The sequence below is a fragment of the Pithys albifrons genome, chromosome 1, assembly GCF_047495875.1.
Source record: "Pithys albifrons albifrons isolate INPA30051 chromosome 1, PitAlb_v1, whole genome shotgun sequence".
In the NCBI taxonomy this organism is placed as follows: Eukaryota; Metazoa; Chordata; class Aves; order Passeriformes; family Thamnophilidae; genus Pithys; species Pithys albifrons.
This window is the reverse complement of record NC_092458.1, coordinates 88,899,880-88,917,287: the sequence shown is the minus strand read 5'-3', so window position 1 is coordinate 88,917,287 and position 17,408 is coordinate 88,899,880. Positions and strand designations below refer to the sequence as shown.

The following is a 17,408-nucleotide window of genomic DNA, read 5'->3' as shown; positions in this document are numbered from 1 at the left end:
TACAGACTGGGTGAATAATACTCCAATTCCTGTTTGTATCAGCGCCATGAGTTTTTCTTGGACTTTTTCCAGATACATTTCTAACCCACCTTGCTCCTACTTTGCAGGGAGGGTATAATGAAACTACAGGTTACCTGGAGAAAGTATGAGAGTTGCAAACACGAGAGTAGCTCCCAGATGTGTAACTGTGCTACATGCACACATCAAAGTCTGGAATCCAGATGCACACCTAGGGAGGCAGAGGCCATATTCAGGCTGCCCAGCCTTTTCAAGGCATGATCACAAACCCTTTCAAAAGTATTCCAATGAGCACTTTTGGTCTTATCAAGAAGGACAGCTTAGGCTGTTGATCCTGCGGGATGGGACACATTTTGACCCTTCTGTGAGGTAACTTCTCAGGCTGAGTTTCCCCTTAAAGCATGACCCCAGGCGCCACAAGTCCTCAAAAGTGTAGGCAGAAGTACAATTACCAGAATTTCCTCCTGGTCAAGCAACAAAATAACTCTGCATGCACACCTCTAGGTGAAACATAAGGCACGATTTTATTTTCCCTCATCCCCCTTTCTCAGGTCACATTCATCAAGACACTGTTTGTTGGCAGTGAGGCTGTGCATTGAAGACAGGGATCCTTGTGGCTTGTGCTCATGCAGCACCCAGCAGCAGTGCCCTGGGCTCGCAGGAGCTCACCTGGCAGCTCACAGTGCCACCGTCCTGACCAAACTCCTCGGTGAGGTGTCGCTGGGCGGCCCACCCAGACACTCTGAGCTCTCCTTCACTTGTCCACAGCATGACCAGTGGTGGCAGCCAGGGTGACCTTTGTGTCCATGGCCACAGCCTTGGAACCCACCTGCAAGAGAAGAGGCACCAGCAGCTCAACACAAAGTGGGCCAGAAAATACCAGTGTCTTACAGGCTTTGGCTTCAGGACTTCTCTAAAATGGGGAAGCATGTGCTGATGAGAACACAGTGTACTCAAGACCAAAACTGCCAGGGATCCATAAAGAAAGAAGAACAACCAAGGGGCTCCTCCCTGTTCCAATAGCTGGGGAAAGTTGAAGATTTTCATCCCCTTATCTGTTGAATAATCCAACGCATGGGCCTCCAAACCCCATGCCAGCTGAAAAACTCATCAGTTCTATACTAAAAACATCCAAAACACAAAATGGCACATGCAGGTTAAGGACTAGGAAGCTGGTTGGGATTAAGCAAATAAGGGAGTTGAACTCTCATCCTAATCAAGGAGTGAGGCTTCTCCAGAATACAGAATTGGTCACTGTGTGATATAGCCCACAGGCTCCCAACATGCCAGCACTGGAACAGGAACAGTACAGATGCAATGCTGCTTACCCTCACTGAGAAGGGCTGAAAGGCTGAGGTGTCCTGTCCCCACTCCTGCACAGCAGACTCAAGTCTCTGCCTATGGGGTGTGCTACAAAGACCTTAGAGTGCCCTGCTTCATTTCTGCTGCTGCTGCAGTCACATCCCACCAGAATATATGTACGTACTGTTTATCGCAGTCTTGGTGCCTGTGCAAGGCAGGAGATAGGATAGAGTATCTCCTCACACCTACATACACAGGGAGGACCTAGTGCAACAAATCCTCCTGATTCTAGCAGCATGGAGAATGCTGAGCACCCACCTGGCATGGTCCCACCACAGGCACAGCGAGCAGCTTTCTTCCCTCCACTTGAGCAGAAAGTGCAGCAGTGGAACACACCCTGGTGCTCACGGAACTTGGGTTTCACCATCAGAGTGAATGGAGAGCCCTGCAAGGGACAAGCAAACAGAGGCTGCTGCAGTGGGTGTTATCAGATGTTGCGCCTGCATTTTCAAACACCAGCTGGGTGATCCTGCCAGTCACAGATCACTAAGCCCAGTCTTACACTGCCGTGTGGTAGGGGTAGTCCTTAGAGAGACTTAAAGCAAACATTTAGGGAAAAAAAAGCAAGTAAAGAAGAAGCAGTGCAAGAGAAACAAGAAATGCTACCTGTACATGTTGCCCTTTCACACAGACGCAGACAGCATACAAGCCTGGCTCCTCAGGGCTGTAGGAAATACAGTAGGTCCCATCACCATTATCACACACTGTTGGGTCGACTGCACTGCAGAGGGAAGTCCAAGAGGTCAGGGACTGGCAGAGAATTGCTCTAAATCTAAACCACACTTTGGCCTAGATTTGCAGTTGCGTCTTCATTCAGCAGCTGTGGGTCTCAAGTGAGTTTGAAAGGATGCATGAGCCATGCTCAGGCACTGAGTGGCTTTCACACACACCTGCTACTGGAAGCTGCAATAACCATACAAAGGAAGTCACACACAAAGCTAGCTGCACTGCAAGGATTTGTACCAACCCTGTACACTGAAAAAGCAGATGACACATAGCACACTTGCAGGTCAGATAACCCATCAGATAAGAGCCCACAAAATGGGGTAAATTCACAGCTTCAGCAAGCAGTTACCTCCAGAAAAACCCACTTAGAAGACAGGATATAACAGAGCACATTTGAATCATTTCAACCACTGTCTCAACTGCATTGACTCCACTCTTCTCTTCAATGCTCAGAGGAGTTCTAGGCCCCTGCTGGTAAACTCTCCCTTTTCACAGTGAAGCTCATAGGGTTTCACAAGGTATCCTTGTGAACAGAGTGCCAGGAAAAAAGCATCAGCTAGTTACTCGAGGACTGACTGCTCCACAGACAGATGGAAAGAGCTTTCCACAGACAGATGGACAGAGCTTCCCACAGACAATTATCAGGCAGCTCTGCATAGAAGAAGGTGTTCTTGCTAATCCCCACTAATTAGTCTCTTGGGCCCCCTCAACACAATAGTTTATAATCTGTATTCCCCACCCCCTACCATTTCACATCAATACAGCTGCCTACATAATTTCCTGCCATGAACTATGTGGTGATACTTCATGCTCTTCTGCAGCTGTTGTGCCTCAAACCAAAGCCAGACAGCTTTCAGCAAGGGATGTAGCAACTGCATACCACAAGAGCAAGAAATTGTGTTACTGTGGCCACAGCGACCTCTATCTCACTAAGTGAAATGCACGTAACTCTCATGTGCATGCCTCCCTAGGCTCTATGAGCATTTAAGGAAAGAAGGTACTTTGGAACAATGGTGCTCTACTGATAAGCATCTGGACACCCAGCATTGTTTCTGTGTGCTTTATCAACACTCCCCCATAGCAAGGAGTTTTAGCATCCTGTCCCCGTTTTTTCATTGGGTCATCCCACCAACAGCCTTCCTGGAGTAAGTTCCAGCTACTAAAAACCATAATAGATTTTTTTGTCATTTTCATTGTGGAAACACGAGCTCAAGTGCAGTTTTTCCTGCTTTTACTACAAACCCTCCAAACACATTAAAGTACTCAACACTTGCAACTGTGGTAAAAAGGACAAAGTCATAAAAAGATTCTTTCTCCAGAATATGAACTAGGCACTTCCATCAAATGTCAGAGGCTCTTGGGCTTGGTAAACTGTCTGACCCGGGACAGCCATTCAGGGGTTGCGATGATTTACGCTTATTAGGTGTTAAAAGCAGGATCTCTGGCTGTCTGCTGGTAGGAGTGAGAAGGAGCAACAGCTCACTCTGACAGTCTCGCAACACTCACCGAGAGCCGAATCCTTTGAGGTGCCCAAATCACTCAAAGACTCAATAAAAATCTGAGGCAACACTGTCAAGCTCCACACAGCTGAATACATTGCTATACCTCTGGGAAGAAGAGTAGTGCCTTTTCCTCTACAGATCCTGACCTACATACTGCAGCACACCCTCCCACCTGCTTAAGCAAGGAGGGAGCCGGGGCAAGGGAGGAAGAAAGGCAAACCCAGTGGCCAGGGAGTTCTTGGGTGAAATACCCACCAGTCCCTCTTGTCCTTGTGGGTGATGGTGACCTGCACAGCCTCTCCTCCTTGTCCCATCCGCTCCCCTGTGGTGTCATTGCAGAGCACAGTAAAGCCAGTCTGCTGGTTCTGATAGGCACTGTGAAGATCTGCAAGGCACAGAAACACGACTAGAAATTATTCATACCAGCCATGACTGCCACCTCTATCTATTTTGCGGTGTTGCAGACCCATCAGAACACAGCCATGACTTTTCTTTTGGGCTTTTCAGCTCCTTTCACTGACAGAGAAAGGTCAAATGATGGGTGTCAGGAGAGAGTGGAAGCCATAGATGCTGAGATGTTTAGCAGGTTTAGTCCAGTGGTCTGTAGGGACTAAAGGTGGTCTTCTTGCCTGCCACTCTAAGCCCAGGTGGTGCTTTTCACAAGGCCTCAAGACGCACCATAAAATCCAGAGGGAGAAGGAACTGTGCAGTGTGGAGCCCCAGAGATGTCAACACCTACAGTTTGGCATGGAAGGGACTGAATAAGCCCTGGGTCTGTCTCATTCTGCCCTGCACAGGCCATTACTGACTACAGCTGGCTGGACACTCTGGGTGGGTCTTAACATTACCTGTTTGCTGCCCTTGATCCAAGTCCTTAGTAAACAAATACCTGATGCCAGTTATTCCCAATAAGGGCAATCTCAGCATAAGTTGTAAGGAGAACGAATGTACTTGCTCAGCCACAGAGGGGATCTGCCTGGGCTCATGCTGCAGAACTTCAGCTTGGGCCACCAGGAAAGCATCATGTTCTGCTATTACAGGCACCATTCCCATGTCCTGAGTGAACTATGGTCTTTGGCCTAAAGGTTGCTCCCCTTGCACCTGAGGTCAGTGCTGGTGCAGAGGGCAGTGCCAGTATGCTCTGTACATCTGGATGACAGCTGCCTGGCTTCCTGCCCAGCATGGCTCCCATGTCCAACCAATGCAACCTCTGGCAGGGTTCTACCTCTGCCCCTAGTTAATAACTGGATAGCAGGGAGCCAACAGTGCCTTAAGCTGCCCACCATGCGGGTACAGAGAACAGAGAGGAGATTTCAGGGAGCAGTGCACTCCCACTCAGCTGCTGCATAGCACCCCATTACCTTCCCCATGCAGGGTACATCTGGCTGGATCAACCACTTTACTGAGAACAGCTCCAAAAACTTCATAGCCACAACACTGCCCTGCCCTCTCCTGGGGAAAGAACTGGAACCTGTCGTCCACACTGGGGTGGGTGCTGTAAGCAACGCGGTTCAGCTTTGTCAGACGGCTTGACACCACCCCTTTGGTAATGAGGATCTCCAGATCGGAGCCATTCATCAGCAAGTGCTCCGTGAACTCCACGCCTGTCTTCATGTCCAGCAGCAGCTGCTGCAGCTGAGCCTTTTGCAAGTGCAACAGGTTTTCCTTCTGCACCTTCAAGTCCTCCAGCTGCTTCAGCAGCCTGTCACGGTGCTCTTCAATCGCTCTCACGTAGCCACTGGCAAACAGGCAGATCTCTGTGGCCACAGCCTCTGCGCGGCTGCGGATGGCACTGCCTGTGGCATCAATCTGGCTCAGCACATCCTCAAGGGTGTCCGTGTGCTGCTGGGTGTTCTTCAGCAGCTTCCGCAGGGCGTCCCCATGCCTGTGGATGACATTGCTGGCAACGTCATATGGGTGCTCACAGTGCCTGCCTAACACGCACTCCCGGCACACCGGCTGGTCACACTGCTCACAGAACAGCCTCAGCTCCTCTGTGGGATGGGAAGGGCACAGGAGAGGCTTCCCAGCCTGGCTGCAATCCTTGGTGTTCTCCAGCTCCATCACGGCATGAGAGGCCGTCTTCTTCTGTCTCCTAGAAGAGAGCAACCACAAATCACTTGGTGTTTGTTGGGTACAAAATGCAAGCACTGAGACCCTTTGCGAATGCCAGTCTGTACAGGCTGCAAGTCACAGCGCACACTGCTCCTTCTGGGCCTCTCAGTTCAGGAAAGATATTGAGGTGCTGGAGCGGGTCCAGAGAAGAGCAACAAGGCTGGTGAAGGGACTGGAGCACAAGTCCTGTGGGGAGAGGCTGAGGGAGCTGGGGTTGTTTAGCCTGGAGAAGAGGAGGCTCAGAGGTGACCTCAAGCACTGCCTAGAACTACTGGAAGGGAAGTTCTAGCCAGGTGGGGGTTGGTCTCTTCTCCCAGGCACTCAGCAATAGGATAAGGGGGCACGGGCTCAAGCTCTGCCAGGGGAAATTTAAGCTGGAGATCAGAAAAAAATTCTTTCCAGAGAGAGTAATCAGGCATTGGAATGGCCTGCCCAGAGAGGGGGTGGATTCCCCATCCCTGGAGGTTTTCAAACTGAGATTGGATGTGGCACTGAGTGCCATGATCTGGTAAAGGGACTGGAGTTGGACCAAGGGTTGGACTTGATGATCTCAGAGGTCTTTTCCAACCCAATCAATTCTATGATTCTATGATTCCTGGCTCCAGTGAAAGACTTGTGCTCTCCTGAGGGACAAGGCACCACAGAAAACAGGGTAGCATCTGCAAGCAGCTCATTAGGGGCTACTCTCAGGCTCCCTGAGACTCCCTGACTGCATGGTCAGCACTGTTTTCGGACAAAAGAATTGTGTGCACCACCATGGCCACACATGTGCTGGTGAAAACAGGCTGTTAGGCTGTCAAAGCCAGCAGCCCCTGCATGGAGCCTGACAGAAGTGGGACAGTCACAATGATATCCAGAGCCTGCTGTGTCAAAGGCAGCAGGAGGGTGGTGAGCACTGCAAAGTGAGAGCTAGCAGATGTCTTAAAAAGATAACTGCTCACCAGCAGCAACTTTTGGTGAGGAACAGGAGGTACCAGGCTCCTCAGCCATTAGCCCAGTGACTTTCACCAGTTTAAATCTGCTGAGGCAAGTGAACTCTAGTATCCCTTAAGGGAAAATCTCATTCAGGCAACTGCCAGAAGACAGTCTAACAGTAAAACATTTAATATTCCAAAAGCCAAACTTCATTTCTTTCCGGCTGCCAGGTTAGGTCCTGCTCAGAAGAGACCAAGGATAACACACCAAGAACCTGTTATAATCGACATCCACCATGTCACAAAGCAGCACCAGAATATTTCCACTGTATGTTATTTTGGGCACTGGGAGCTAGTGTTTGAGCAGAATATAAAACTCTTCTCTCCTTCCTTGTCTCCTGAACTAATGACTTGTAGCAGTTGCAATGGGAGCTCCAAGCCATAAGCAAAGTACTCCAAGGACCAAGCTCTACAGAGTTGCTTTGGCAACCTCATCACAGGGCAGGACACAGCCCTTAAGCTACTCCTTTCACTTGCCACTAATCTCCCTTGGGTCCAGCACATTTTCAAAGCCTTCTAGCATTACACCTTTCAAATTCACGTTTCCCTGACTTCAGCCTAAGATCTCTCTCTTACCTCAATCAAAAACATGGCACTCAGAACCATAGAAACCTTCCCTACACACCAGGAAATAATTTCACAATGGTTTTTCTTGGCCCTTGTTTTACTCTGACATCAACTGAATCAAGTGCAAGTCTGTAGATGGTAGTGGAGTGAAAAAATGATAGCAGCAAATCCTGTATGGAATGAATCAAGGGGGCAAATTCTCTACTGCTTTATTTCTTCTGCAGTTATTCCTGTCAGTGCAAGCAGGCTGCTATTCAAGGTCTCGGCTTATCACTCTTTAGCAGCCTGCACGGGGTATGAGGCATTAGCTAATCAAAATGGTATGCTGAAAGTTACACCCAGAGTGGAAAGGTAACTAAGAGCCTAAGCCGTTTTCCCCTCAGGCACCAGTATCTGCAAAGGGGCCGGGCAGAGAGGAATATGTCTCTGTTCTTTTTGGGTAAGAATTTGCTAATCAAGTGGAAAGGAAGAGAAAACGTAGAGGGAATAGTTTCAGCTTATTAACCCAAGCTGAGGCTTCTCTGTCTAGTGTTACTGGATGTTTTTCTAATCTTGCCTGTCCCCTTGCTTCAGAAGGCCATTCAGAGTTTCTGTCAGTTTTCCTGTCCTCTGCCCAGCTTAAGGTTCATCGCAGCTGACTCCTCTTCAATTTCTAGTGCTGTAGCAGTCACCTCTTCTTCCTACAATTTCTACAACACCTTACAGGCAAACACACAGGTTGATCATCAACAGGTACCAACCACAGCAGGCAGGATTTCCATTTAAGTCCTTTCACTTCGTCCAAGGGTGCCTTTACACATACGCACAGTAAACAGTTTTGGAGGTGGAGAGAGGCAGACCACCAGCCTTATCTCCCCGTTTTTCTTTGGGAGATGTTCCTCTTCCGAAGTGGGACGGCATAACACGAGTCTCTTGTCCTGCTAAGCCCTCTGCCCACACCCACGCCTGCTGGAGCCCAGTGATACCAAACCAAGATGACAGACACCATGCAGACACCACCACAGGCAAAGGGTGGCCTGATCCTGGCCAATAACAGGGCTGATGGGTCTGCTCCCAAAAAGCTCAAGAAGCGTTTGGACAATGCTCTCAGGCACATGGTGTGACTCACGGGGCTGTCCTGAGCAGTGCCCCATGACGGACATGATGATGCTCCCCACTCCCGGAGCACAGCACAATCCCTGGGAAGGGGCGGTGGGCAACAACCTGCTACAGGCTGAGAGAACCAGAAGCTGACGGTTCATTGCTCTGGCTCTGCTCTGTCCCTGCTCACTGCCCCGCTCACCTGTGTGCCCAGGTGTGCATGCCCTGCTCACCTGTGTGCCTGCACCGCTCACCTGTGTGTGTGCCCAGGTGTGCCTGCCCTGCTCACCTGTGTGCCTGCACCGCTCACCTGTGTGTGTGCCCAGGTGTGCCTGCCCTGCTCATCTGTGTGCCCATTGTGCCCAGCCCGCTCATCTGTGTGCTCAGGTGTGCCTGCCCTGCTCACCTGTGTGCCCAGGTACCCCACTCACCTGTGTGTGTGCCCAGGTGTGCCCACCCTGTCACCTGTGTGCCCAGGTGTGCCAGCCCCACTCACCTGTTTGCCCAGGTGTGCCTGCCCTGCTCACCTGTGTGCCCACCCCTCTCACCTGTGTGCCCGTCCCGCTCACCTGGTTACCTGCCCCGCTCACCTGTGTGTGCAGGTGTGCCCGCCCCCTCACCTGTGTGCGTGCCCAGGTGTACCAGCCCCTCTCACCTGTGTGTGTGTCCAGGTGTGCCCACCCCCTCACGTGTGTGCACAGGTGTGTCCACATCGCTCACCTGGGTGTCTGCCCCGCTCACCTGTGTGTGTGCCCAGGTGTGCCCACCCCTCTCACCTGTATGCCCGCCCGCCCACCTGTGTGTGCTCACCTGTGTGCCCGGCAGCAGAAGGGGCACAGGCGGACCCTGCAGGTCAGGCACTGTCCGGCCGCCGCCCCGTCGGCGCAGAGGTCGCAGGGCGCGGCGGGCCCGGCGCTGCGCCCGGCCAGGCAGTCGGGGGTGAGGCGTCCCAGCCCGCCGGGCGGCAGCGGTACGGCGGCATCGCACAGCGGGCACAGCACGGCGGTGCCGCCCGGCTGACCCCGCAGCGTGCCGAGTCGCCGCAGGCAGGGCCCGCACAGCGAGTGCAGGCAGGGCAGCACCCGCGGCGACACCCAGGGCTGCGCGCACTGCGGGCACCGCGACCCCGCCATGCCGGGCTCCTCAGGCCGCTCGCAGCGCCCGCGGGAACGCCTCGCACCGCCCCGCCGAGCAGGGCTGCCCTCTCGCTGCTCCCCGCCCCGCCCCTCGAGGGGGGCCGGGGCCGCGATGTGGGGCCCGCTGCGGGGCCAGGGGCTCCTCCTCCCAGGGGCGGGCAGGGCTGACTGCAGCCTGCTTTGTCCTCCTCCCACTCACCGAGGGGAGCCTGGGTGTTGGTGAGGCCACACCTTGAGTGTTGTGTTCAGTTCTGGGCCCCCTCAGTTCAGGAAACAGGTTGAGGGGCTGGAGCAGAAAGCAATTTTCTGTGCATCAGCACCCCTTGTACCTCCGGTGTTCCAAAGACACAGAAACAAACTGGGTCCAGAGAAGAGCAACAAGGCTGGTGAAGGGACTGGAGCACAAGCCCTATGGGGAGAGGCTGAGGGAGCTGGGGGTGTTTAGCCTGGAGAAGAGGAGGCTCAGAGGTGACCTCATCACTGTCTAGAACTACCTGAAGGAAAGTTCTAGCCAGGTGGGGGTTGGTCTCTTCTGCCAGGCACTCAGCAATAGGACAAGGGGGCACGGGCTCAAACTCTGCCAGGGGAAATTGGAGATCAGAAAAAAATTCTTTGCAGAGAGAGTAATCAGGCATTGGAATGTGCTGCCCAGAGAGGGGGTGGATTCCCCATCCCTGGAGGTTTTTAAACTGAGATTGGACATGGCACTGTTGCCGTAGAAGTCTGTAAAAAAGACTCCAAGCCAAGTTTTGTAGGAGATAAGATAATAGGCAGACACTTTAATGAGCAACCCCGCTCATCCAGGAATACATCAACGCCATGATCTGGTAAAGGGACTGGAGTTGGACCAAGGGTTGGACTTGATAATCTTGGAGGTCTTTTCCAACCCAATCAATTCTATGATTCTATGAGGTGTGGGAGGGGCTGCCCCACATGGAGGCTCCGGCACCTCCAGTGTTGTCCCAGGCTGTGGCCCGGGAAGCGGCCCCTGCCCACCCCGCCGCGGTGAGATGGTGTGTTTCCACTTCTTCCAGCTCCAAACTTCTAGTTCCCTGCTGGACTGGGCTCTGCAGCCTCTCTGCCCATCCTGCTGTGTGCCTTCAGGCCTTGGGCGGTTTTTCCTTGGATCAGAAGTGAGCTTGCCTAGGGAGCTTTGACAGAAGCAGTGCAGGGTGGCCAGGCTTCCTTCCCCACAACTGCCCACCTCGACTAGCCAATGTGTGTCTTAATTCACTACACCTGGGCGGTGCCGTGGTGTAAAGGAGAGCACTCTGAACTTTGAATCCCAAGGACCTGAGTTCCAGTCTCAGTGGGACTGTCCCCTGGCAGTTCAATGCCTCCCTGCCATCCCATCCCGTCACATCTCGGATGCTCAGCAAGGTCAGCCCCGGTTAGTACCGGGTGCTGTGACAGTCCCGAGGACTTCCCTGTCACTGTCCAAGCTTGCTCGGCCGTGGCAGATGGACTTCAGGACTGAAACGGTGGGGCCAGTTCTGCGCATGCTGTGCCTCACCTAAAAAAATCCACTGTGCAGGCTGGAAGGGCACACTCACGTGGAGAGAGAGAGCCTCTCCCAAATCTTCATTCACGAAGTCTGGCCATACATATATACATACACCTGGGAATTATGAGTACTGTAAAAGGCAGGCTTTGAAATCAGAATGTCAGCAAAGTTCTGCATGAAACTCCTTGGACTTTGGTGGTATCTATGCAATTGCTTTTATCAAACAGATTTGTAAGCTCTTCAAAGAATGAAATCTTTTTTTCCTCAGAGAAAGTGCTCTTTTCTATAAAACCACTTTGCCTAGCACTAATGACGTTCGTGTAGTGAGCCACATTGAGCCCTTTATGACCGAATTTTGTACCAGCCTCTCCATTCATTTACCCAAGACCATCAGGATCTTATAGTCAATATGGTCTTTAAGCTGCACCAGGGGAGATTTAGGTTGGACATTATGAAGAATTTCTTGTTAGAAAGGGTGATTAGACATTGAAATGGACTGCCCAGAGAGGCTGTAGAGTCACTGTCCCTGGGGGTGTTGAAGGAATGACTGGACGTGGCATGGTGTACCAAGGTGCAGTTGACATGGTGGTGTTTGGTCAGAGGTTGGACTTGATGCTCTGAGAGGTCTTTCCAACCTAATCAGCTCTGTAATTATCTGTCCTTTCCTGCTGGCCCTTTCAAATATCAATGTGATGAGAACACATTTGAATTCTGGATTTTAAGTTCCTTAAGTTAAAAATCAACAATGGAGATCTCCAGTCCGGTTTTTTTTAGTACCACTGAGTGCATTTACAGATCAGTAGGTAAGTAGTTAATATATGTATATAATACATATATATATATACATAAACATATGCTTAATCTGTTACAGATGTTCACATTCCTCTGATGCACAATGGCTCGACACAGAAATCGTCCTCTTCATGTGATACACTCAAACGTTTGTGTGTCTTTTAAGTTGTAATACAGGATCAAGGGTTTAGGTCACAATTAAGTGTTTACAACCTCAAAGCAATCAAAAAAAGAAAGATATTGTAACAGCCTCCTTCAGATGAACTATTACCAAGTGCAGTGGTTGTTGCAGAGGTGAGAGGATAAAAACTGCAGTAATTGTGAGAGGATAAAAACTGCAATAATTGTAAGAGGACTTGATAACGATATACAGTATTGTGGCAAAGAGGAAAGGCAGGTTCTTTTAGTCTTGTTGGTGAAAGGAATAGCAAATGCCCCTGTAAGTGTGGGTGGGGGAAGAAAACAGGAGAAGAACCATAATGACACCTTTGGGCGGAAAAGGTGAGCAACCTAGAAAGCAGCTGCATCTTACATCACTGCAGAAAGATGGAAAGAAGCCATGCCTGGCACTGGCAGAGGAAATCTGAGGATCCAGCCTACCTGATCTGATCCAATCATCTGCCCTGAGCCTGATAAGGCTGGAGCACAGCACAAATGACTGCTGAGTAATGTATTCACGAGTTATCAGCACAAACCAGTAGCAACCTTTGGATTACTAGAGGAAGTCATAGTGAAATGGGTTGGAGAGAATCATCGTAAGAGCCCTGTGAGACTCAGAGAAAGAAATGAGAAGCAGAAATGCACAAACAGCCCCCCAAAAAACTAACCCAGTGATCTGCAAAACAGAAGCTGCATTAGTAGAAAGTAGTGATTCATTTTGGTTACTTTCCCCACACTACTTTCTTGGCTATTGCCATCAGTGGAGGAAGCCCCTATGCCACTAACATCCTAAATTGTGAAAGGCAACTCAATGGACATGTTAACTGGAGCTCTGCAAGTATCTCCAGTCAAGCACATAGGTCTGCAAAGAACTGCAAGAACTGGACTGGGAGACCCTCTCCTATCTTGGATTATTTAGAGTTTGCTTTTTAATTGGGCAAAACATAGGGATGAAACAGTGTTAATTTATAAACACTGAAGGGCAATAAAGGACCATAGTTAAAAAATGAAACAATGAAAATGTGTCATTAAAATTACACAAAGCAATAATGTTTTCCTTTCGCAACATTTCATGAGAGTTGAATGGCTAATTATCCTCATTTGACCCAAGATTTACTTGAAATGAAATCCTCTCTGAACTTGTTTTCCTGCTGCTATTGTTAAAGATGTCTATCAGAGCCTCCCAGAGTAGTTGCTCTGAGTGATCTGTTCAGTCCCTACCTCACCTTCCCTGCCAGCTCCTTCCTCTTTTTCCTGTTTATCTGCTTCTCATTTCCCATCATTAAGCACTGGATCATTACACAGAGACATAAAAGTTTTAATGGTTTCCTTCTCCCTTCTCTTCAAGGGCTTCTGACTAAGATTTCTATTGTATTTGCTAATTAGCCTGTTGTGAAGAGAGTTTTATGTTACTTTCCCGTTTACATTTTTCTGAAGGAATGCTGGTAAACCTTTCTATAGTATGTAGAAAAAAACCTTTAAAGCATAATTTCCTTCCTACACCCTTTGTGAGTAGTGTGGGTATATTTATTACATTTGGAGTGTCCCTATTTACTCTGCTAATTTTAGGGAGTTGTTTCTGGATGTCCTGCCATAAGAAACAGAATGAAAAAGTGGTGAAGCCAAAGTCATTAGTAAACAGGACAGTGAGGAGCAGACCTGCAATCCCTGGACTTGCAGAAAAGTCCAGGATGACTTGTTGACAGAAAAATGAGAACCTGCCAAAATGCCATGGCCTAGGTTAATGACAGGCAGAGGAATGTGGAAAATGACTTATCTGGGGAGTCTACAAAGAGAAGAGAATTGTAACAGGCAGTTTGCTGCATTCCTGTTAACCAGCAAGTCCGACTCTACTGTGGATTTGTCAGCCCTGGGAACTACTGTGTTTCAGAGACTTCTCTGAACTTGGCAGAGCTGACCAGTCTGGGAGCACTTGATGCATCCTTGCTTGTTTCCATGCAAACTGTTCTGCATTGTGCCCACCCACCCAGCTAACAGCTCTTCCCATTTATATGAACCTCGTCTAGAAAATCGAACAAAGGACTTACAAATGTCTCCTAATTTAGGCAGAATCTCTTCCACATTCAGCTAAACATGCATTTAAAATTATGTGGCATTCGACTGGTGGGATGAGCATTCCTATACTGTTCTTTCAGCTTCTTGTCCAAGAGTCTATTATTGTATGTCTGTATGTATGGCCAGACTTGGCAAACACAGATTTGGGCAGGGCTCTCCCCACGTGCCCTTCCAGCCTGCGCAGGGGATTTTTTAGGTGAGGCACAGTGTGCGCAGAACTGGCCCCACCGTTTCAGTCCTGAGGTCCATTTGCCATGGCCGAGCGAGCTTGGATAGTGACAGTGACAGTGAAGTCCTCGGGACTGTCACAGCACCCGGTACTAACCGGGGCTGACCCTGCTGAGCATCGGAGATGTGACGAGATGGGATGGCAGGGAGGCATTGAACTGCCAGGGGACGGTCCCACTGAGACTGGAACTCGTGTCCTTGGGATTCAGAGTCCAGAGTGCTCTCCTTTACACCACGGAACCTCCTCAGTCTATTATTATCAGTCTAATATTTACCAAGGCACAGAGGTTGCCGTCATCCCCAGCCCTCATTTTCTGCATCCACCCTGATACCCAAGGGCTCCCAAAGCATGAGCACCCACCTGTCCTTACCCTACGTGAAGCCAGCCAGCGCATGGGCATTTCCCACGTCACAGAAGCCTGGGCTGCCCACCGTGCTGGTGTCCATCAGAGCAGGATACTCTGCCCAGCCCAGCTGCCCTCCTTAGCTGCAGGTGTGGTTGTGAGGACAGGTGGGACAGGAGGGTTGCCTCTCTCTCTCCTTACGTAGGTGCTCATACAAACTCACTCCTCAGCACAAAGTGTGAAGTGAGTTTAGATCTGGTAACAGGCTCATGGATATAAAGTATAACATAGATACCATTAACGTACTTTCTGAGAAAGAGACCTTCCTGTGGCTCCAGGTTTTCACAGAATCACAGAATGGCCTGGATTGGAAGGGACCTTAAGTTTCAACCCCAGTTACATGGGCTGGTACACCTTCCACTAGACCAGGTTGCTCAGAGCCCCACCCAGCCTGGCCTTGAACACTTCCAGAGATGGAGCATCCACAGCTTCTCTAAGTAACCCATTCTAGTGAGTCCCTACCACTAAAGAATGTCTTCCTAATGTCTAATCCAAATATCTCCTCTTTTAGTTTAAAACTATGGCGGTTTTAAAAGGAGTTGCCAGTTGACTTTTGCTTGTGCTGGGCTGAGAGCACACAAGTTCATTGCCTCAGGCCAAGCCTCACGAGACAAAATTTCTGCAAGCTGATGGCACTGGGGGAATGTGACAGCTGCAGCAGGATAACACTGATGCCCTGCTTGGGGACACCCCTTGGAACAGAAAGAGAACCTCTGCCCTGGGATCTCTCACAGACTCTCTACAAGGCATTTCTGAGGATACTCTCCCTAGAGAAACATCTTCACTGCCAAAGTCTGTCTTCACACCTATACACTCCCTTGTAAATCTGTTTGTAGTTTTTTCTCTTCAAGGTTGTGTTGAGCTTCAGGAACGAAACTAAACAAACTCAAGACACCTCATTTAACGTTAGCCCACATATCTTCATTTGGATGCTGGACTCCAAATTACGTTTCTGTAAACTGCTGCTGTCACACATCAAACTCATGCTCCAGCAGAAGGACCTCAGCCACTGCAGCGTGACCTGGAAAGGTGAAGGAAGAAGGCACCAAAACAGCACATCTGCCAGACTAAAACTGTTGCTCACCAGCTGGTGGAAGGGGCACAATCATCACACACGGGTGCTTGACTTAACCCTGAAATAGCAGACTAGAAGCAGATAGGGTATAGAGATGTGGTAACACATGGAACACAAGGAAAGCAGCAAAAGAGACGGCTGGGTCTCTCTTGTCCTCCAGATTTGGGACAGGAAACAGTGTTCAAAGTGGTCAAGCAACACCCATTTCAGCCAGCAGCACCCCTTTGAAGTCAAAGCAGCTGCAGCTAATCACAGCGCAACACTGGCTTTGTGCAGACTTGCCCTTGCTATGGCTTCTGACCAGACATTCTTGCTTTCACCTCCCCCCTGCAGCTTTCCAGCCACCTGCTGCCACTTTCAGCTTTCTGCTGCTATATATAATCTTTTTAATCTCTCCTGAATCCTGCCTGCATTTTTGAAGGGAAAATGGAACTGGAGTTTTTCAAGTCAGCTTTTCTAAAGAAGCAAGTTCTTTGTGATGTCAGGCCTTTAGCCATTTTTACCTCCCCTTCAGCCATATTTGAGACAGTAAAGTGATCTGAAAGACTCTAAGTTTCTCCTTGCAAATGATTATAGAATCATAGAATACTCTGACCTGGAAGGGACCCACAAGGATCATTGAATTCCAACTTCTGGCCCCGCACAGGACAGCCCCTAGAATTACACTGTGAGCCTGGGAGCATTGTTCAAATGCTGCTTGGACTCTGGCAGGCTTGGTGCTGTGACCACTTAATACTTAAACTGTGAAGCCAACAGAGCCATTCTTCTTCCACTTTGCTGCTGGAACCATGAGAGACAGAAGGATATTACAGCAGGATTTTTCATGGAGATGCAGCTGTTATGGTACTGATATGGGGCATCTAGAAAAATGGGGCAGCACTTCAGAGAAGAACAGGATAAATTAGTTCAGCTTCTCACAGAACAGCTACAAATCGTATGATTGAGCTGTGCCTGGGAGAACAGATCCTGCAGCAGGGAGTGTCTGTGGGCTGAACGCTTCCAATATCAGAATGTGCCTTGGTGGAGTCACTTAGAGACAGAATCCCAACAGTAGTAGAGCATCCCTGTGTGCAGCACCCTCTCACCTGCCCCATCGCCCGCAGGCTGAGCACCATCTCCACGTGTGCACAGCAGGTGTCAGAACAGGACTTTCCCTGCAGCACTAGAAAAAAACTGGTCTTGTTGCAGGGCAGTGAGACAGGGAATTCACTTACACAAGGTTTGTGGCCAGTATGAGACTTGACAAAGCTTATTTTTATCCATATACATATACATCATAGAATTATAGAATTGTGTTGGAAAAGACCTCCGAGATCATCAAGTCCAACCCGTGGTCCAACTCCAGTCCCTTTACCAGATCATGGCACTCAGTGCCACATCCAATCTCAGTTGAAAAACCTCCAGAGATGGTGAATCCACCCCCTCTCTGGGCAGCCGATTCCAATGCCTGATTACTCTCTCTGGAAAGAATTTTTTTCTGATCTCCAGCTTAAATTTCCCCTGGCAGAGCTTGAGCCCGTGCCCCCTTGTCCTATTGCTGAGTGCCTGGGAGTCACTGTCTGTAACTACCTGAAGGGAAGTTCTAGCCAGGTGGGGGTTGGTCTCTTCTCCCAGGCACTCAGCAATAGGACAAGGGGGCACGGGCCTTCATTCCTCTGCCCCTTACCCTCAGCTATTTATCAACCATTTA

General features: G+C 49.8%; 1 protein-coding gene across 1 annotated transcript; it reads right to left on the bottom strand.

Annotated features, from left to right (window-relative positions):
- Window positions 1–540: 540 nt before the first annotated feature.
- TRIM45 (tripartite motif containing 45) lies at window positions 541–9,542 on the bottom strand. Its single transcript, XM_071572087.1, has 6 exons — window positions 9,155–9,542; window positions 4,970–5,703; window positions 3,864–3,993; window positions 1,987–2,101; window positions 1,639–1,765; window positions 541–847 (listed from the first exon to the last, which is right to left on the bottom strand). Exons 1-6 carry the CDS (start codon window positions 9,475–9,477, stop codon window positions 696–698), a joined length of 1,581 nt encoding a protein of 526 aa, XP_071428188.1. The 5' UTR covers window positions 9,478–9,542; the 3' UTR covers window positions 541–695.
- Window positions 9,543–17,408: the final 7,866 nt, after the last annotated feature.

Bases quoted from the DNA above. Each gene is read 5' to 3' on its own strand.
- TRIM45 (XM_071572087.1), bottom strand. From the start codon at position 9,477: ATGGCGGGGTCGCGGTGCCCGCAGTGCGCGCAGCCCTGGGTGTCGCCG. The intron at 5,704-9,154 runs GTGAGCACACAC...GCTCTCTTCTAG, and splicing joins TTCTGCTGCCGGGCACACAG to GAGACAGAAGAAGACGGCCT. The intron at 1,766-1,986 runs GTAGCATTTCTT...TGTCCCTTGCAG, and splicing joins TGAAAGGGCAACATGTACAG to GGCTCTCCATTCACTCTGAT.